Raw genomic sequence first — 20860 nt, 5'->3', positions numbered from 1 at the left:
GGTTTGATGGCAGAGCCTGATAGCTTTTGACGTGTTAATAATAATTATGTTGATATGAGCGTTGTGTTGGTTGTTGCATGAACATTGGACTGTCATGTGATATCACGACGCGTGGATGAGGAAGGCTCGGTTGGAAAGTAGCTCGAGACGAGAAGCTGAAATCCGGAGCTAGGAGTGCAAAAGCACTGCAAAAACGTAAAGGACGACCATATGCATGTCTACACAAATCCACGAGATGGCCTGGTATGAACGGTGACATGTTGACATGTGAGCGCTGAAGTGAGATAAAGATATCCTTCTGACCGGTTACCACGAGGTAAGCGCTCCACTGGGAAATCCAGCATGGTGTCCTTATCCGTGCACACTGACAGCACATGCATGCGTTGGATATACTATAACCAAATATCGCCCTGGTCCTATCGGTTACCACCTTACATGTCATAATTTTGGTATAACCATCTTATCTCGTCCCCTATCTCGCTTCCTTTATAACAGGTCACCGAATATGTATTTTTCATCCACGGTCAACCACCCCTCCGTTCACCATGGCCTCTGCTCCAGGGGACCTCGTCGAGAAGCAAAGCTCTACACCCAGCGAAAAAGCTCTTAGCACCAGCGACGAGAAGTCCTTCTATGCCAAGGGCGACGTCGAGTCGGCCACTCAAGAGGTCGACTCGGTCGATGTTGTCCTCCAAGATGAGCGTGATATCGCAACCAATGTCATCTCTGTCGAGGACGACCCTTCGCTCAACCCCTGGACATTCCGCTCATTCTTCATCGGTATTGGCTTGTCTGCTTTCGGTGGTGTCTTAGGTATGTTCACCAACTTCATTGTTATCATTCGATGCCAACCGTGAGCGCATACAGCCGAAATCTACTACTTCAAGCCTGTATGTCTTCTTTACAGTCTAAACACAATTTCCTATTGACATTTCAATAGCAAACCGTTCTGGTCTCTCTGATGTTCATTGCCATCATCGCATATGTCATCGGTATCTTCATGGAAACCTTTATTCCTCGTCGCGGGTGGTTCCGGTACTTGAATCCCGTACGTGATGGCGTCTATCACACACAACAACGCTAAATCTTCTCCTAATCAGGGTCCATTCAACAAGAAGGAGAATGCATTCATCGTCATCATGGCTAGCGCCGCTGCCAACTCCGCTCTCGGAACAGAAGTTCTCGCCGTCCAGCGCCTCTACTACAACATCACTCCTAATGCTGGGGCCTCCATTTTCCTTCTTTTCTCGAGTCAGTTGCTTGGCTACGGTATTGGAGGATTGATGAGACGTTCGTGCGATTTTCTTCAGGTGCTATTCATATATGCTGATATTTCATTCAGCCGTCCTGTTGTATCCTTCGAAGATGCTATACCCCATCGTGCTGCCTCTTTTGTCCATGTTCGATGCTCTCTTCAAGGGAGGCTCTTCAGCGCAGAGGAAGCTGAAAATTTTCTATATCGTGTTCGGAGTGTAAGTTGAAGTATAGTTTACCTCAGGAGGCATTTGAGTATTAACGGCGTGTAGCATCTTCATCTGGGAGATGTTCCCCGAATGGATTTTCCCTCTCCTCACAGGTTTCTCCATCTTCTGCTTGGCTGCTCCCAACAACCCGGCGTTTTCTCGCTTGTTCGGAGGGACCAACGGAAATGAGGGGCTTGGCCTCTTATCTATCTGTTTCGATTGGCAGGTAAGTCATTCGTGAGTTGTATCTCACGCAGGCGTGTGTTGATGTTATTTTTATCATCAGTACATATCTGGTGGCGTTAATCCCATGACTATTCCCCTGAAAGCTCAGGTACGCACACTTACACAGTTCATTGTCCTGTGAGTGTATCAGTTTACCCATTTCTATTAGGTGTCCAATTTCATTGGGTACATTCTCTGCATGTAAGTGGATCACCTTTGCTTACATTACCCCCGCCTTAATAGCACTTCAGGGTCGTATTTATGGCTGTATACTACAAGAATATCTGGAAAGCGCAAGACTTCCCTTTCGTACGTGTCTTCTGTAGCATTCTATACTGTATCTTACGTTGACATCATATGGCAGTTGTCACAATTGCTTTTTAATGAAGACGGATCGCAGTACAACCAATCTCTCATTCTTAACTCTAATTACGAAGTCGACCCTGCTCTCCTTGCCCAGCAAGGCTTACCCTACTATTCCTCGACATGGGTTATCAGCTTGCTCACCACGAATCTGGGCATGGCCGCTACTTTCACTCATCTTCTTTTATGGAACAGCGCTGACATGAAAGCCTCTTGGTCCTGGTGTACTAAGGACAACATTAAGGCTTGGTGGTCGACTTTCAGCTGGAAATTCTGGCAGAACGATGGCATGCGAAACCAGGAAGATATCAATAACCAGGATCTCGACCCTCATTACGTCGAGATGTTGAAGGTAAGCTGTATATTACATCGGATGAGTCTTATTAGCTGATGATTGTTTTGCAGTATCCCGATGCTCCGAACAGCTGGTACTTCGTGACCTTTATTATATCCGTCATCATTGCGTTGGTCGTTATCTACAAGACCAACTCTACGCTACCTTGGTAAGCCACCGTCTTGTCCCCTCCACAGAACTTCACTGACCGTGGTGTTGACCACAGGTGGGGATTCGTCGTCGCAGTTATATTGTCCGTTATATCCATCCTGTTCTTTGGAGCGCTGTATGCTATTACTGGTTTGGCGTTCATCATTCAACCATTCGTACAAATGATTGGAGGATTTTTGCACCCCGGAAAGCCCATGGCAAACATGTACTTTGTGCTCTACAGTTACAGTGAGGCGTACTTTCAGATCACCTGACGACGATAACTGACTCGATATCAAGACACTGTTTCTCAGGCACAGCTCTTGCTCCGTGATCTCAAAATCGCACAATGTAGGCATTTTTTTCATCTCCGAGGATACCAAGATCAACAACTATTGCTGTAGATGCCAAACTTCCCCCACGTGCCGCCTTCACCGCACAAATTATTGGGACTTTGTTTGGTGCAGTGTTGAACTTTGGTGAGTTCGAAGATATATTTTTTAATCTCATGGTTCTTGGCTTATTATTAATTGTATCCAGTCTTGATGAACTCCATTATCGATAATCAGCGTGAAATCTTGCTATCTGTACAAGGAACCAACATCTGGTCTGGTCAACAGCCACAACAGTACAACTCCCAGGCTGTTGCATGGGGAGGTCTCAGCCACCAGCTCTTTGCCACGGGTGGAAGGTACGAGTGGGTGCCATATGCCTATGTCATTGGGCTGTTTGTTCCCATTCCCTTCTGGGTTGTCCATCGGTACTTCCCCAAGCTTCGAATGGACTATCTATACACGCCTGTTATTTGGTATGCTGCATATCCCAGCTTCAAGTTGTTGATTTACTAAAAACGTGAATGTTCTAGCTACTATATTGGATGGCTCTGTGTTGGCATCAACTCCTCAATCCTATCGTACTTCGCTATAGCCTTTGTGTCTCAGTGGTGGTTGCGAACGCGGTACCCCCGGTGGTTCGCGAAGTACAACTACATCGTTGGTGCTGGTGAGACTAATTTTATCCATCTAAAGTTAGTTGATGTGCTAAAAAAAAATAATGCGATACAGCGCTTGATGGAGGTACTCAAGTGATGGTGTTCATTCTTTCGTTCGCTGTACAGGGAGCGGCAGGGTCCTCGCACTTGTTCCCTCAGTGGTGGGGAGCTAACCAGGCCGGAAACTATGACCACTGTGCATACCTCAACTGATGTGGAACGCTCTAATATTAAGCGTACTACGTCGTATATAATTATGTTGTATCATTAGACGATATTCACGGCAATTTAACGGGGCATACATAATATTCTTCAGGGGACTATTTGTGAACGCACGAGACCGTATGAGGGTGTTAGAACTGGTACGAAACGTGTACGAGCCTCGTGAAACAATTATAGGTGTGACCAGCAGAAGCTTGTGTGTTGCATGATGCATGTTGAGCAGTGCCCACGGTTCGCGGTACCGTGATGTGTGTTCTTCTAGTGGTGTTCTAACCTCGAACACGATGGGTGTTTCTGATGGTTTGCACATAGGCCGTTATCCGTTTTGCTATACTAGACCAAGTGGAGGCAAGCATGAGGAGATCGGCTGATTATGCGATTCTATGCACTGCCATCGGGCATGCGTGGCGGCAGAGCCCTCGGCTTACTGCGAGTTTGTTTCGGATGGTGTGTTGAATAAGCCCGTTCCCTCTGACCGCAACGTCGACAAGGCCTTGCTTTCTGCAGCTTTTCTGTCCGTGAAGAGCACGTCGGTAAGGCCTCATTCCGTTGTAGTACTGGAGAGAGCGTGCAATTACGTCTCCATAACACTTTCCAAAAAACAACAATAGAACGGTAAGTACAATGGAACAATGAACAACACGCTTACTACATGCAACTCATTGGAGCGTTCTTACTTTATCAGCCCACCACAGCAATACAACAATTTCACTCCAATCTCTCTTTCTTCCCTCCCACCACCTCCTCCCCCTAGACTTTTCCTTTCCCCGTTATGTTTCACCGTGTCGCCAGGTTGCGGCACTTCATTCCCGCCCTCCTTTTGTTCACCCCTCGCGTCCAAGCTAAACAGGATGTCCTATGTACGTGTCCATATATCTCGCCTCCTTTTCATCCTCATCTTACCCTCATTCCGTGGCGTGTATCCAGTTACTTCGTCCGTATCGTATTGCTCCCCGCCATACACACTACTCGTTGAGCAGTTCGACGTTGCCTACTTCGCCGCGAACCAGTCAATATGGTTCAACATCTCCGCCGCCAGTGTCGTATGTCTTATCCTCATGTTGTGCTTTAGCGCCCTGTTGATCTAGTGATATCTCAGGAACCGAACGTTAATGTTACTGCAAACCTCGTGCTGAACGTCTATGGGATGCATCTCGTCAACTTTACTCTCGATCTTTGTTCCCTATTTAATGGTGCATTGTGTCCTTTACCACAATACAACTTTACGGGCTCCGACTCTCTGCAATTACCTGCCTCTCTTGGTGTATCTGGTAGAATTCCTGGGATCGCGTACCAGATACCAGACCTCGAGGGCTATGCGCAGCTTCAACTTACCGAAGTGTCAACCGGTAACGTCGAAGCTTGTGTACAAGCCACTCTGTCAAACGGTTGGTCAGCACACCAAGAAGCCGTAGAATGGACGACAGGTGGCCTAGCACTCGTCACGCTCATCTCAGCAATTGTACAGTCCGCGTCGCTCGATGCTCTTGCACCTTATAGGCTCTTGGACCTCCTCTACCTTTATCAATGGATAGCATCAACGGCCCTTCTTAGTCTCAACTACTCTTCCGTTTATCGTGCATTTGCCACCAATTTTGCCTGGGCAATGGGTCTCTTCTCCGCCTCCGCCTCCTCTCCAATACAAGTATCCATCAACAATATGCGTCAATTGACGGGGGGTCAAATGGCCAATGCAAGCCCCGGCTCGGCTGTTGCACTCGTGAACCGCAAACTCAGTCCTTACAACGCTATTGCGACACCAAGCTTGTCTGGTCCTTCTGGGTTGAATCTGGACTCCATATCCTCATCCAACTTTACGATGGCCAATTATATGTCGCCTCTCTCCATACAAGAGCTGTCAGGATTTTCCACTTCAGCTGGCCAAGTACAAGTAGTCACTCCGTCGTCCAACAACACCCTTCAAGCTGGGGTTCCCATCTATGTAAACTCAATCGGGATTGCAACTGCGAATGCGTTCATGACAATATTCCTGGTCACGCTCATGCTGCTGGCGATCGTGTTGACTGTTTTGGGATTGGGTTACGCTGTTCTTGTCCTTTTGCATCGACGTCGTGAAGGCAAAGACGAACGAGTTCTCGAGTGGAAATATCGATACCCCTCCTTCGCTCGAGCTTGGGGTCTTCGTATGGTGAGCACTTTTAGTCACGATGAGACAATGGTCGCTGACTGTTCGTACAGTGTATAATCGCTTTCACACCAGTTACCATCTTTGCGTTTTACCAATGGACACTCCAGGATTCTTGGCTTTCTGTTCTCCTTTCTGTCATACTCTTCCTCTTTATCGTGGGATACATATTGTACCCTGTCTATCTAACTGCGCGCTTGGCTATTCGGTCCACGCCGTATTCACTTTACACCCACACAGACCATCTGACATCCCACGGTCCCCTCTACGGGCAATACCGCACGCAGCGTTACTACTTTATTCTTCCTCTCCTCATCGCAACTTTCTTGAAGGCTCTTTTCATTGCTTTTGCTCAGGCCAATGGGGAAGTGCAAGTCATCGCCATTCTGATCATAGAAGTCGGTGTCCTTGCCTCCACTCTGGTCCTACGGCCGCACAAGACCAGAGGCGGAGATGTGCTCTCCACCTATCTCGCCATCGTGAGAGTGGTGTCAACTGGGCTCCTCATCGCTTTCATAGAGAGCCTCAATCTGGCTGCGATCCCACGGGTTGCCATTGGCATCGTGATCGCTGTGATCATGTCCATAGCCGTGGTTGTCATGTTTTTCAACACCCTCGTCCACCTCGGCGTTTTTCGGCTCCTCCGCTTTGCGCGCAAGAATCGCTCGTTAAAACAAAGTACGGCTGATGAGTCTATGCTAGAGAAGGGTGGTAACGGGTCGTATCATTCGGGTGAATCACAAGCACCTCTTGGTCGTCCCATCAATCCGACGCCGGAACAGAACATTATTCTGGATCCTACTATCAACCACCCTTATCCCACGACGACGCCAACACATACTACACTGTCGCCACCCAGCGAACAATCCCACGACGGATCCCATGATGGATCCGAGACAACAATGGGGTCACTACTTCCCAGCCGATGGTCGTTCCAACAGTCCCATTCGCGCCATAACTCTCAATCACAGCGTTCGATGACGCCATCTAGTCACCTCTTGTCTAATCCTTCATCGTCACCTAGACAATCTGTGCCACCTTCGCCTATAACTCCGCAATCGTACTCACATTCACATTCACATTCAAGAGCGCACAGTAGACAACCTACAATTGAAGAGTACACGGCGACTCAGTCATGAACAGTTTTCCATTTTATAATTTGTTTGTTACATATGAATGCCGTTCTGTTCTTGCACTGTTTTCTCCACATCATTTTCACTTCGCCTGCATTTTGCATTCCCTGAGCCTCTTATTACACTCATTCGGACAATAAAACACTGGTTGCAATGTTTTCCCATTCACATCGTGAAACGTTTACTCGCCTAATTTCCCTATCGTAGTCGCTCTCGCTATATGTTTATTAATTACAAAATATAGATCAGTTTCGGTTACTTATATGTACATAGAAGACCATCACAATTTAGAAAGAGGCATCCATAATGGGTGTCTCGAATTAACTAGAGAAACTCTACTGCATGTTGAGAAGGGTTAATTACTGCAACCACTTTACTACTCAGGTCAAACAGATCGCCTCCCTCTGTGACAACTAATTCCGTTGACAGGGTTGGACGGGTGTACCCTAGAACCAACTTCTCGATGTTCGTCGATGCTAATGCAATAGCTTCCTGCTTCGATATTTCTATTTCTCCACCAGCTTCTAGGGAAGCCTAGAATGACATCAACCGTCAGCTTATCTACTCCAGTGGAATGGAAACTCTTTAATCTGCGTACCCAAGCTAGGTCAAAACGGGCATTTCGAGCTTCCCAGATCTCCACCACACCAATACCCACCGTGACGTTGTTGGTAACGAGTTTCGATACCGAAGATTGTTGCGATAGAGGGGGGCCTGGTAAACTGTGGAGTGTTATTTGCAATGCCCCAACGTTCGGATATAGAATGGGACCTACATTCGTCTGTCCTCCCACAATGTTGGAAATGGCCTGACTGGCGATAGGATGACCCCAACGCCAGCCTCTCCGAGCTCCTTCGCCAGGATATGTGCCTCTGAAGCTCCAGTTATGGTTAACTTGATGGTTCTTCCCTTTGCTTCTTCGACTTCCATTTTCAGTCGCACGAGGGTTGCTATAATGTCTGCGCTATGTGCCTCGATGACGAGCGGTACGTTACCCTGTGGAGAAGGGTGATGAGGCTTTTTGTGATGACAATGAGTCCACACTTATCTCACCTTCGTCACTTCTTTGAACCAATACCCTGATTCTCCACCCACAGGGTGAAGAAGTAAGCGGCGCAAGGTGGCGATTTGGGTGCTCACACTCGGACCATTATCGAAATGCCGTACGGCGACATGCAGACCAGCGACATCCTGAGCGACGGCACCAGGGTGTAGCTTGTGAGGGGCACTCAAAGAGAACGCAGTGCTTAAGCCTGCATAAAACCCATTATGGCTAGGCGCTGTGATACCCAGCGTCACGCCAGCGCGGTAGGCAAGGCTATAAATGAACGTTAGGCGCATAAGTTATCAGGACATGGTACCGGTGTCAATGGATTACGAATCGACTACTTACAGAGCATCACGAGTGCCAAATTGTAGACCATCCACTGCTCGGATGAGGGCCTCGTCACCTCCGATAATACTTGGTACCTTGGCAGTCAATGGGTCATTGACATTACCATCGTTGGTAGAGTCTTCTGCTTCTATCTCTGATGTTCCAAGAGGCGACCCGAAGGAAACTAAACCTGGAAAGATTGAGCCTCCCTTAAGGTCAATGATCTCCGCATCCGATTCGGAAAACGAGGATGAACAGTCTGCCATAGGTCCAGAACAAAATATGGCACCGTTATTGACTACGACGACGCCTGAGATATCGTCTTGTGTCATGGACACCTCACGAACCGACCCCTCACCACGCAAAAAGAATGTTTTGACACCACGGAATAACACAAGGCCTGACACAGACTTTCTTTGTTGTAAAGGTGGGAGGCCTTCGTATTCGACAACTGTTGCTGCTTCCTTGTCGAAATTTGGCACCTCAGGCACCTTCTGGAACTCCTGGGGCTTGGAAATAACATGAGGAGACTTTAGCTGCGATATCCCGTCAATGTAAACTTGCATCGGTGTAGCTCCGAGGGACAATGGATGGCTATCCCATACGACAACATCTAGCAGGATTGAGCGTTGCAGGGATGGACAGTCGAATAAAATGTTATTGTTGCTTACCTGCGTCCCAACCTGGAAACAGTCCGTCAGAAACCATTACACAATAAATCTGCTTGCAGCTCACCTTCTTTGGCATAACCAACGCGGTGGTCAAGTCCCAGGAGTCGAGCAGGAGTGCTTATGACCGATGCCAGAGCCAAATTAGTAGGCATACCGTAGAAATGTGCTTGTTGTGCTTCGTAAAGAAGGTAGCGCGAATTGAGAACGGGGTGGTCACTCTACGATGGTAGTTGGAGCAGCACGTCAAATAGGTAATGAAATGGTCTCGGCTTACTTTCATGGCGACGCTGATACCATTCTCCGCTAGTATTCTGGGTGCAAACTCGGAGGATCTGTAGGCCTCTCTCTTATATCTAATCCATTACCGTTGAATCAAACATTAAAAATGAAAATTGATGGCAGACATACCTAGAGTTGGTGGCAAAGAGAGCTACACCAGGGGCTTGACCTGTTTAAAAGCATTAAATTGCGAAAATTAAGCTATAGAGATATAAGTACCATAAGCTTTCTTCAACAGCTCGGGAACCAGATATGCCTCGCTCGCATGGTGTACTGCGGCTAAAGGGAACTTGAACTCGTTTGATAGCTGCAAGAAGATATTAATCTTTGGTTGGAAAAAGAACAGAATACGTACCCGAACTAACGCGTCAAGATCGACCGCCTCATAGCAATGAGTTTGCACCTGAATGGTTTTTATAAGTACGTAGACTACAGAATTTTGAATTGCTTATGAACCTTGACTCTACCTCTGAGTACGTCCACCAGCATTTCCCATTTGAGATCATCTGGGAATTTACCAAGACCCTGGTGTTGTCCGTTAAGAACTGCAGAGCAGTAAGCATCCTGTTCTTCCTTTATGGTTCTCGCTTTGTCGTAACTTGGGAACACTAAATTCACACCAGGTTTCAAACCATGAGATAGACAACGTACGCTTCACGCATAGACCACAAGTTGTCCATACGCGTCTGGGAGTATACACTGCCTAGATACAAATGCATTGAGCGGACGTTGGCGTACGTAGAAAATGAAACATACTAGGATTTTCGCCTTGATGTAAGGAACCATTGAAGAATCAGTTTTGTCAACATTATTAAAGTTCGAGTGTGACATACCACAGGCCTGTCTGAGAATGGAATCAGTGCCTATAGTCACAGAAAAGAAATGATAGCTCACTTCAACTGTCGCCATCTCGGCGTAATGCTATAATCTGGGAATGAACTATTGACTGTATAGGGCGGCTCCAGTAGCATTGACGTTGGAGAATGTTCAGCTGTTTTGCGAAGCTTAATGGCGAACCCTTGTCCGGCTAAAATGCTGACTTAATATAAATTGCGTAGCATATAGTGATGAAATTTTCTACCGATGGCGTTTGCAGAACCTGGAAGTACGAGGGAGGTTGTGACACCTCCAGATATGGAGAGTGGATAAGAGTCGTCATGAGTATTGAGACCATCAAGACTACGAAGCCAAGCTTCGATTGGACCCTTTTCTGAGTTGTCATCTATAGCACCAGCAAGTTCTGGAGAGGAGGCATCTCCAAGATGGGAATGCATGTCAACTATTCCAGGTGTTACCCAAGAGCCATGGACGTCGGTTATGACCAGATCCTTGTAGGATTGAATTAATCCTGGATTGATTCGCCCTATAGCGACGATAACACCCTTGTCCATAAGTATGCCACCGTCAATAACCTCGGTTCCATTGTGCTCTCCGGTCCATATCTTAGCGTTTATGATTAGCGTTGCTTTTGTTCCTACTTCATACCGGTCGGAAGATGTTCTTTGGTGAAAGTCGGAGGGAGGGCCTGGCTCTCTTGCAAGGTATTGACAACGCGAGATTGCTGTGGCTATATGCGCAGGAGTAGCTTCTTCCTCGTTGAATGATAAGCTCAGGTGGTTGAGTGACGCAAGAGATAACGCCAATGCAGCGAACACGGCCAAACGACGGAAGAATTTGGTTTTGCATTTGTGCTGGATTGCCCATCCTGAGGGAGCCTGCAGCCTAGTGCTGTCCTTATCCATTCCTGCAAAGAGTAGGAAGAGAGAGTGGACGTTCAGACGACCGTGTCAAGTTCTGTCACCGTCAAACATTTTGCACCCGATTAGTGCTCGATCGAGTTATACCATACATGGTAAGGCGCTTTTGGACCAAAACACTGAGCGCATCACGGGTCACACCCATACAGCTTGTGACATACGTGTATTGAGTGCTAATCTGTGACCGCTTGACCCCTCTAATTATAATATTAGGGGGGTTAATGGACGGCGTCTTGGCGGTGTCCAAATGTGGCAAGTGTGACTTTGAGTGAAAAGTGTCGTCACGCCGGTGTGCTCGCTTCCGCCTCCAACGCGAACTCGACCGCAGAAATGAAGAAGAATTTCACGAAAAAACAAATGAAAGCCGACAAGAAGGTGACCGATTTCTTTTCGCGACAAGTCGGGCCGTCGTCGTCGTCGCAGAATACGGTCACAGCGCCAAGTACCAGGCTTTCGTCACGTTCCTCAACGACTCGACCACCCCCTTTCACGATGACCACTAGATCTGGCCAAAGCGGAGCCACACAAAGCAAGAGAAACGCGCCCACGTCCGACCATGAAATCTCCATCTCTTCAGACACACTCGCCTCAGACAACTCCAGCGCTTCCGTGATCAAGGTATCGCCTCCAAAATATTCTACACGCCGTACAGCCAAGCAACACATGGCATTAAGCACCCTACGCCCTCAGAATGACTCGAACTCTACAGTGAGAAAGCGCCCTCGTTCCCCTGATGTGGACTCGCACCCAGGCTTCCGATTACCTGCAACTCCCAGGCTGCAGACACCTAATAAACGCAAAAAGAAGTTCCAGATTGACTCTGAAAACAACTTTCCTAGAAACCCTATCTTCATTAAACACCCAACTAGCTCTCCAACCAAACCCACCTCTTTATCCTCCACCCAGGACCGCAAGCCCCCCTGCAAACTCGCCAGTACTTCGTTTTCTGCCCCTCAACGCACCTCATCTCCGCGCTTGAGTGAACCTTTGGTCGCAAGCAGTCAGTCTGACGAACAGGAGCTTTCTTTGCCAAAAATGGATAATTGGGACCCTGTAGAAATCAAGCACAATGTCGAGAGGTGGAGGGAACAAGCCGACATCTCTCATGATCCAGACACAGCCATGGACGTTGACCCTCCCACTGTCGTACCCGTATCTTCTCCTGTGCGTATCCCAGAGGTCTCTGCTGCCCACTCCAGTTTCATACATTCCTCTCGACACTCGGAAACAGAAGTCAGCAGTCAGCTTCGTGTGATGTCCGCCAACTCCGACGGCAGCACCATTCCTAGTACTCCAGCGTTCACAACAACGTCCTTGCCATCACCTGACTCGGACGACAAACCTCTTCCAGAAACTCCCTACTCGAATGCTGTGAAAAATGCCATTGAGGAAATTACTGCCAAAGCACACGCTGCAGTCCTATCTAGCGACGGTGAACAGGGGGTCCCTCTTCAACTCAAGGACCTAGATGAAAGTGACGATGAACTAGACTCTACCACGAATTTGTTTGCAAGCGTTGTGAAAGGAAAAAGGTATGTCGAAGGAAACTTTAGATGGCAATTATATCCATTGGTATAACTTACTTCAGCGTACCTCATAGAATTCCTCAAGTCCAGCATGATGTATTTTCCTCCCCTCTTTCTAGCCTGTCATCTGCAGATCATATGACACCTGTCAGACGTCGTCGAGCGGATTCATCGTCATCTTCCTCGTTGTCGCCTCCCAAACGCCAAAACAAAAGCTCTAGTCGTCTCGTTCGCCCTCGCAGGAAATCAAGCGCAGCAAGCCGCCTCCCGACTGTACTCAGCAAAGAATCTCCCACCACCAAGGCTAAGTACCGCGAGAAAGTTGCATCCAATCCTCTCGATGCATTGTTACGCGAAAAGAAGCGTGAACAACAACGTGGAAACGATATGACGGCTATACGTCGAGCAGAGGCTGCTGTGAAGCAGAAAAATAGAGTCTTGTCAAACTCATTTATCAAGGACGAGCCAGTGGCAAGAAATTCGAGCTTGAACCATATCGACCTTGCAGACGAGGATGCAGCGTGGAGTGCTATTCGCGGAGCCCGCCTTGACAGAATTTCCAGCCCGGTAGGGAGTCCGGAAAATCTAAGTGCGAGTACCTCTGATGATGCCGTGCTGGGCGAGAGAGAAACAGCGATGCTAGGTTCACAGGCTGGTGATGTCATTACCAAGATTTTAGCAAGCGATAAAGCGAATAAGGGCAAGGGAAAAAGCCAGGATAAGATTCGGGGGGTTGTTTTCTGGAAGACTGTTCAGGATGTGGGTGGTATGGATGTGGACTCCGTGGTGGATGATCTCGATATGATATCTATTGACGACGTCAGCGGACACCCTATCCTTGCATTATTACAACGCTTAATCAAAAGTAAAGGTATGTTCCCTTGATCTTTGCATAGAGCTTGCCTGACGTTGCATAAAGATGTCGACCAGCTGGCGCTCATAATGCGATCTGGCGTCCTTCAAAAACTGGGGCATGACAAACTCTCTGCGCTTATTTCTCCTCTATTTGTTCTAGGTAAACTATATTTCAATGGAGTAGACGCACTTTCTGATGACGGCATCCAGCTGCCTCCCCTACTCGCACGCACTTGGTCGAGGCATCATTCCGGTCTTTACTGGATTTATGGGCACATAAAGGTCGACCAGTAATTCCATTTGCATCGATTGCATCTGCTCTGGCTCGCCTTGGTGCAGATCATGATATTATGAACAGGCTACAATGGTCGATTCCGTCCACTGTCAGATCCTACGAAGCAGATGCATCTGCTCGTGAAGATGCCCTTTATCGTTTGGTGACTCTTATAACAGCTGCTGCACGGTAAGTGGTAATCTCGTTCAAAGTCTTGTCGGGGTCTCATTTTTGGAATGTAGTGTTGGGGCTCTCTGTGACGAAGCTGATGTCGTGTTGAGTTTGTTACTCGTCGGACTTGATCCATCCATATCCAACGATCTTCGGCGTCAATTAATTATTTGCGTCGATAGCATCTGCTCGACTGTCAATCAAAAGCCGCATACGGCTTTGGACGTAGTAAGTACTCTGGTGTATCCTTGAAGCTCCATCTCATCAAACCATGTGAATATGTTAGGAAACCACCCTCCATGACAAGATACTGGCTTATGCATTCAAACTCACGCCCGTAAATAAAGCACACCTTCTTTCGTATCTTTCAAGCGGGTGTGTTCCTGCTAGGCATCTCGCGCAATGGCTTGCTTTCAGTCTCTTATCTGGTCAGGGTACTCTTTTCAATGTAAGTTACATTCCAAAAAATAAAGTGTATGTGAATCCTAAGGGCTCTATTAATAGGCTGGGCTCCCGCCGTTGGACAAAGTTATCTCGCTCTTGACGCCTCCCTCGGGTTCTGGGCTTCCTTTCGATGTTTCATCTGAAACTACCGATTATGAAGACCTCGGTCATTACGTCAACATCCTTAGCATTGCGCTGGTGGATATAGATCCTTATATCATCAAAGAGCTTCAGTTCCAGGGTTCTGCCAGCTGTGGTTCAGTCCACGACAGTCCAAGCAAGTCTAAGAGGCCTTTGACGCCAATAGAAGTGTTAAAAAATACCCTGGATCTGATTCACGGAAAAATAGGTTCGTTCCATTATCTCCCAAGTCTGTGGATATCGATGCTGACTTGGATCAATTCTGCTAGTCGATACTCGCGCTGCGCATCTTGATCGCTCTCGTACCAAATCATCTCTTCAACGGTTGGCATTGCGCATATGCTATCAGCGTCTAGCCATCATAAGAAATAAGAGCGAAATGGGTAAACCACGGAACCTGCGAGCTTATTTTGCCAAAACATAGGTTTCTCTTTTAATTTACTGTAGTTCCGAGCCGTCACATATTGGTTTGCTGCCATCCTCCTGTACGTTATCATATTGTCATTCTACTGTAAGACCCGGTATCGTAAATACACCTTAAATACTAGACCCCCTTGGAGCACCCATGCATCCTTTTGGTCAGATCATGTTTCGCTATAGAGTCCCTCCAGAACTAGGGATTGGCTGGGTGATGTGATATCAATCAGATGACTATGAAATTTCCGTTTACTACGTTGTGCTTTCCCTCCTTTAGTACTCTGTATGGTAAGGTCCGATCGGGGCTGGCGAGGCCCCGTCAGTTATGGAGCCATATACGATGATATTCCTTGCTGTAGCTCGTAGATGAAGTTCCGTGATGTATGGGTCCCTAGTCAATATCCGATGGGGGATCTAAATCAAGTTCGATATCCCACACGGGACTTGGTTCTCGTGGTACAGCGACAGGGGCTGGTTTTATTGTGTTCAAGTCCCCTTCATCTGCGATACCGGCCGTACTGTGGCCAGCCTCTGCTATGGTGCTCTGTGATGTTCGAGGTTGTGTGCCCAATGAAGACAAAGTACTTGTAGCTTTGTTTCGGAACGGTTTCTCAAATGCATCTTTGATTCTTCTAACCTTCACTTGGCCAAAACCTGGTAAATTTTGAAGCTGGTCGGACGACGACGTTGCGATATCAGAAAAACTCTGTGGTTCAAGTCAGCCTCAATGTCACAAGATGACTAGGGGGAAAAATACATACCCCGAGCGACGTGCGAAGCGTCTCGACATCGGTTTTGTTGACTTTGTTGATGCTGGTGAGTGCAGTGCGAAGTATCGTATTGTAATCTTTGTCGAGCCGTTCTTTGATGAGATCTGGAGGTTTGTACTCAAATTGTTTGTACGTAGAAAGATACAGCCCTGCTTCATCATAACTACGTTGACTTCAGTTCAGGCGGCAGGGAGGACGTAAAGGAAGTATACCTCCAGGCCACCATAATGGTTATATTGTTAATGAGGCATGTCTAAAGCGTCTGATATCAGTTATCAAGGACGAGGAGCTTATCGCGATAAGAAATACCTTTGTAAGCTCGCGAATAGGCTCCTGGTGTTCGCTCTCGAGTATATTCAGTCGGGTATACGATAATGGGATGCGAAGAGTGCTTACGACGTCACAAATAATCAACAAAACCCGCAGATTATAGGCATGTCCTAACCGTTCTATCCTGGTGTGTATGTATTCTGGATGAAGACGGTGGTACTTCAAACTATTGGGATCAAAGCCGGTATCATGATAAGTATCGGGACGTAGTGTATCTGATACCCGAGGTGGCATACCTGAGATAAAGAACAGCAGTTGTGCGGCCTACCTGAAAATCAGCAACTATATCTCCAAACTCTTTGCCAACATTGCGTATACATTCAAGAACTGGGTTCAGGCGCTATGATAACGGGGCTTCGGATAGTGTCTGATGTCAAGTTCATTTACCGAAGGTTACGGACCTGATTAGGGTTTATAATGATGTTGTTTCCCGTGCCAGGTAGAACAACAGGTGGTTTTGCTTTTGGGTTCCCATCAGAATGATTCGTGGAAGTAGCCATAGAAAATTGTCTTTTTAGTTTGAGGCCTGAGACATATGTGCGAGAGCCGCGGTGGTGGTATTAGGCCAAGCCACAGGCGCGGACTGGTCGGGCGCCCTGGCCAATGGCAGGCCAGTCAGAATGCGCTGATTTCAAAACTTCCCACACACGGTATTACTATTGCCATAACTTTCTCGTCGGCCTATCCCAAAAGCTTGGAATGGTTCCAACTGCTGGTCTGTATCTCCGCATGACTAGCGCTCCTCGTATCTTTTCCATACGAGATTAAACGTAAAGGACAGTAACATGGCGCTCCATGAGCTATATTTGCGAAACAAAGCCATTAAAGTTCCGACAGTCTACGAGAGGCTCGGAGCAATCGAGAGATACGTTGACTCACATTTGTCTACAAGTACTTCACCCGAACAGCAACTCTCCGTTTTTAAGATCCTTTCAGTGCTTTCACTAGTTCTGACTGTCTCTGGTCTATTTCGCCCATCTCGTTGACAATGGGCGAGCTACCGTCGTATGCCCTGCTCAGGTCACAAGCCCGGGGGACATTTCGTATTCTCTCAGCCCGGCATTTATTATTTGGCTGCGTGGCATTGGCCATATTGTCAAGTTTTATATTTTATCACGTCTTGACCAACAAATCTGCTGAATTGCCCCTACACACACTTATAAACCTTCATAAATGTCAGTCGTTAAATGTCAAGCCAGGCCCTCCGTCGGATTTCCACTCCAGAGCAGAATCAGATCGGTTTGTTCCCGGTACGAAGCCCACTCTTCTGAGAAACGCGTCAATTTGGACTGGCCGTCGTTCTGGTCTCGAAGTCATTCATGGAGATCTTCTACTGGACAAGGGTTTGATTCAGTTTGTAGGACAGGCGCGTGATGTCCTTGGTAAATATGAGGGTTTAGACCTTACGACCGTGGATTTGTCTGGAGCTTGGGTCACACCTGGGTATTTTCAACGCCATTTCATGTCATAGCCGATGATTTTGATTTTTGTATAGCATCATCGATATTCACTCTCACATCGGGGCGCACAGTTCTCCCCTTTTGGACGGAGCTTATGACATTAATTCATACAAAGGTAAATTCAACTTACTGCCGCCAACGTTCTGTGATGAACATGTTTGCAGGACTGGTTCAGCCGTGGTTACGTATCCTTGACGGTTTGAATACGCATGATGACTCGTATAAGTTATCTATCTCTGGCGGTGTCACGACATCAGTAATACTTCCTGGATCTGTAAACTCTATTGGTTTGTCGCTCAATAATATACCAACATTGTCACTCAAGTCCTATCTCAGGTGGTCAGGCGTTCGCTATTAAGTTGCGCCCAACGGAGGCAAACACCCCAGGTTCCATGCTTTTGGAACCTCCTTATTCAATAAATGGCTCTCATGTTGACCCACTTTCACCTCCTCGTTGGAGACAAATGAAGTATGCATTCTACATGATTATTTACGCGTCTCACATAGCCTTATATTCATGAATTGCGTTTACAGACATGCATGTGGTAAGTTCTATCGCAGCTTAGTTGTTCGTCTTATATCATTTTCGCACTTTGTGCAGGCGAGAACCCCAGTGAGTATTTTCTCAAGCTGGTACATGAAATTTTTGAGTAATGAATGTTGCAGGCCACGCCTATTCGGGTACGAGAATGGACACTATTTGGGCGTTTCGTGAAGGGTTTGTATCTTTAAAACTTTTTCGCAATTATCTTTGTCACTAGTTATAAATTCCAACAGCTACGAGCACGCACGTAAGATCAAAGAAGCTCAGGACGAATATTGCTCTAAAGCTTTCTCTGGTGGATGGGATGGGCTGGGTGATTTTCCCGAAGATTTACAATGGGAGGCTCTAGTGGATGTATTGAGAGGTCGTGTTAAGGTAATGATAACTGTAGTTTATTTCACATTTTACCCGTTCTGAGGACAGATCGGATTAGGTTCACGCCCACTGCTATGAAGCTGTAGATCTTGATGCGCTAGTACGGGTAAGTGACTATATAGTATCACCTGTTTACTCCTTGAGTCACCTTGTACATTTAGCTCACAAACGAGTTTCAATTTCCCATCGCCGCATTTCATCATGCACATGAAGCATACCTTGTTCCCGACCTCTTGAAGCAGGCTTACGGTGAGCCAGTTTGATGATCTTATAACTGAGTCCCTTACCATCTTATCAATATGTAAATAGGACATCCTCCTGCAATAGTTTTATTTGCAACTGAGGCTAGATATAAGCGAGAGGCCTACCGAGGCTCGGAATATGCTCCTCGTATCTTGGCAGAGAATGGTATTGATGTCATTATGAAAGTTCGTGCTGGTGTCACAATCCATATAGCTCCTAACTAATATTTCGGCCACTCAGAGCGATCACCCAGTGTTGAATTCTCGCTTTCTTCTTTATGAAGCTCAACAAGCACATTACTATGGTCTTCCCCAGAATCTGGCCCTCGCTTCTGTTACGTCGACACCCGCCAGGATCATGGGACAAGATCATCGCATTGGCTTCATTCAGCAAGGTTCGTGTGATACAAATCCAATATATAGCATGCACTGACAGAAAACGGCTGACAGGATATGATGCGGGTTCGTTGGTCCAACTGGGCGAAGGCTTTGAAGTTAATTCATTGATTGTTTTACAGACATTGTCGTGTGGGATAGCCACCCGCTCTCTCTGGGGGCTACGCCTAAACAGGTCTACGCAGACGGTATCCCTCAGATAGAATCCCCTTATACAGCCATCAAACCAGCCTCTTTGCAAAATGCTCCAGTGGCACCAAATTTTGATACGGAAGCATTCGACACTTTGAAACACACCGGTCTCCCCCCCCTTGAGGCAAAGAAGGCAAAACCTGGAGAAACTGTTGTTTTCACTAACATCAGCAATATATTTGTCAAGGCTGGCAGCATAATTCAGCAAGTTTATTCTCCTAGTAAAAATATAGTGCCCGCTATTGCCATAGTAAAAAACGGCAAAGTCGTTTGTCAAGGATCTGAGACGGTATGTTCAAAGGACTTACCAAGCCTAAGGAGTAAAGCAAGATGGGTAGATCTAGAAGGTGGTTCTATCTCGTAAGTTCAAATTTCGCGACATATACTGTTATTCAATCAATGCATATAGCCCTGGACTTGTGTCTTTTGGATCACCTCTTGGTCTGCAGGAGATGCAGGGAGAACTGTCCACTGTCGATGGTAGTGTTATTGATCCCCTTTCAAACGTGATTCCAAAACTTCTTGAGGGGGGCGAAGTGATTCATGCCTCCGATGGCTTGCAATATGCTGCCCGTGATGCCTTGTACGTTATCCTTTGCTGCCCACAAATGGTCACTCAAATAGAGTCATATTTTTAGGCTTGCTTACCGGTCGGGTGTAACTTCTGGAATCAGTGCACCCAAGTCTACTGGTTTCCTCTCTGGTTTCAGCACCGTTTTTGCAACTGGCGCTGCTAATAAACTTGAAAAAGGAGCACTCATCCAACGTAACGCTGCTTTGCACGTTGCGATTAGCCATTCTAACTCTGGCCCGAGTATCAGCACTCAAATAGCTACTCTACGTAGGCTCTTACTTGGAACTACGAATATTAATGAATTTAGCGACGCTGCGGAGGTGAGCATCATTCTCTACATCTCTCTTATACTCTACCAATTGCCTTTGCATTTCAGGGCAAGATACCTTTGGTGGTCAAAGTTGAGAGTGCCGATGTCATAGCTTCTCTGATTGAACTCAAAGCGGAAGTCGAGGAACAAATGGGGAATAAACTTCAACTAACGCTCGTAGGTGCTTCAGAAGCTCATCTACTAGCTCGTGAAATCGGTGAAGCGAACGTCGGTGTGATATTGATACCGTCACGTCCTTTCCCTTTTACATGGGAATCCCAGAGAATGTAAGTCAATCTCCTAAGAACCATTCGTATTTTAACTAACATCATTATAGATTACCTGGCCCACCAATCACGAAGGACAGCGCAATTTCCCTTCTTCTTGCTCACCACGTCACTGTTGGGATAGGTATAAAAGAGCAATGGAGCGCGCGTAACACACGCTTTGATGCGGCCTGGGTATGGTCTCAAGTTTGCTTGTATACTTCATAGTTCTGACAGAATTCTAGGCGGCACTCGAAGCTGACGGCCAAATTTCAGAAATTCAAGCCTTGTCATTGGCATCCACAAATCTAGAAACACTGCTCGGTGTCAGGTCTGACCTTACAGACGGTGATCTTGTAATCACGCGGTCTGGAGGCTTGCTGGATATGCAAGGAAAAGTTATAGCTACCATTTCTGCTCGTAGAGGAGTGGTAGATTTTATTTAACATATCCTTATGTTCCGT

At 46.9% G+C, this 20860-nt stretch overlaps 5 protein-coding genes across 5 annotated transcripts; 3 read left to right on the top strand and 2 right to left on the bottom strand.

Annotated features, from left to right (window-relative positions):
- Positions 1–421: 421 nt before the first annotated feature.
- SERLADRAFT_361141 (uncharacterized protein) lies at positions 422–3841 on the top strand (the record flags this gene model as incomplete). The annotated part of the gene is made up of 17 exons (XM_007317529.1): positions 422–813; positions 868–890; positions 941–1048; positions 1101–1290; positions 1343–1472; positions 1527–1689; positions 1750–1797; positions 1858–1889; positions 1940–1997; positions 2053–2403; positions 2457–2554; positions 2612–2784; positions 2836–2886; positions 2940–3014; positions 3076–3343; positions 3401–3537; positions 3600–3841. The coding sequence occupies 17 exons, from the start codon at positions 546–548 to the stop codon at positions 3737–3739; spliced, it is 2313 nt and encodes a 770-aa protein (XP_007317591.1).
- Position 3842: 1 nt separating this feature from the next.
- Positions 3843–7355, top strand: SERLADRAFT_415042 (uncharacterized protein; the record flags this gene model as incomplete). The annotated part of the gene is made up of 6 exons (XM_007317528.1): positions 3843–3944; positions 4256–4363; positions 4434–4608; positions 4676–4791; positions 4848–5897; positions 5948–7355. The coding sequence occupies 4 exons, from the start codon at positions 4521–4523 to the stop codon at positions 7031–7033; spliced, it is 2340 nt and encodes a 779-aa protein (XP_007317590.1).
- Positions 7352–11094, bottom strand: SERLADRAFT_437208 (uncharacterized protein; the record flags this gene model as incomplete). The annotated part of the gene is made up of 17 exons (XM_007317527.1): positions 7352–7561; positions 7626–7749; positions 7803–8023; positions 8081–8345; positions 8421–9015; positions 9074–9085; positions 9138–9291; positions 9348–9426; positions 9482–9521; positions 9572–9659; positions 9708–9755; positions 9809–9950; positions 10004–10055; positions 10109–10120; positions 10186–10196; positions 10247–10379; positions 10434–11094. The coding sequence occupies 17 exons, from the start codon at positions 11092–11094 to the stop codon at positions 7352–7354; spliced, it is 2847 nt and encodes a 948-aa protein (XP_007317589.1).
- Positions 11095–14051: 2957 nt separating this feature from the next.
- On the bottom strand, positions 14052–16611 carry SERLADRAFT_465670 (uncharacterized protein; the record flags this gene model as incomplete). The annotated part of the gene is made up of 10 exons (XM_007317526.1): positions 14052–14163; positions 14222–14383; positions 14440–14728; positions 14790–15643; positions 15699–15870; positions 15920–15960; positions 16017–16052; positions 16104–16203; positions 16274–16377; positions 16439–16611. The coding sequence occupies 7 exons, from the start codon at positions 16535–16537 to the stop codon at positions 15329–15331; spliced, it is 867 nt and encodes a 288-aa protein (XP_007317588.1).
- Positions 16612–16822: 211 nt separating this feature from the next.
- On the top strand, positions 16823–20842 carry SERLADRAFT_437205 (uncharacterized protein; the record flags this gene model as incomplete). The annotated part of the gene is made up of 20 exons (XM_007317525.1): positions 16823–16954; positions 17218–17480; positions 17533–17612; positions 17662–17784; positions 17834–17966; positions 18032–18042; positions 18099–18110; positions 18164–18215; positions 18275–18416; positions 18475–18522; positions 18578–18665; positions 18726–18844; positions 18900–19053; positions 19109–19120; positions 19177–19606; positions 19656–19829; positions 19885–20140; positions 20197–20417; positions 20468–20591; positions 20642–20842. 20 exons carry the CDS (start codon positions 16823–16825, stop codon positions 20840–20842), a joined length of 2775 nt encoding a protein of 924 aa, XP_007317587.1.
- Between the last annotated feature and the right edge of the window lie 18 nt (positions 20843–20860).

This window comes from Serpula lacrymans, assembly GCF_000218685.1.
Source record: "Serpula lacrymans var. lacrymans S7.9 unplaced genomic scaffold SERLAscaffold_6, whole genome shotgun sequence".
Lineage (NCBI taxonomy): Eukaryota > Fungi > Basidiomycota > Agaricomycetes > Boletales > Serpulaceae > Serpula > Serpula lacrymans.
The sequence above is the reverse complement of the archived record's forward strand: the minus strand, read 5'-3'. Positions and strand labels throughout refer to the sequence as shown.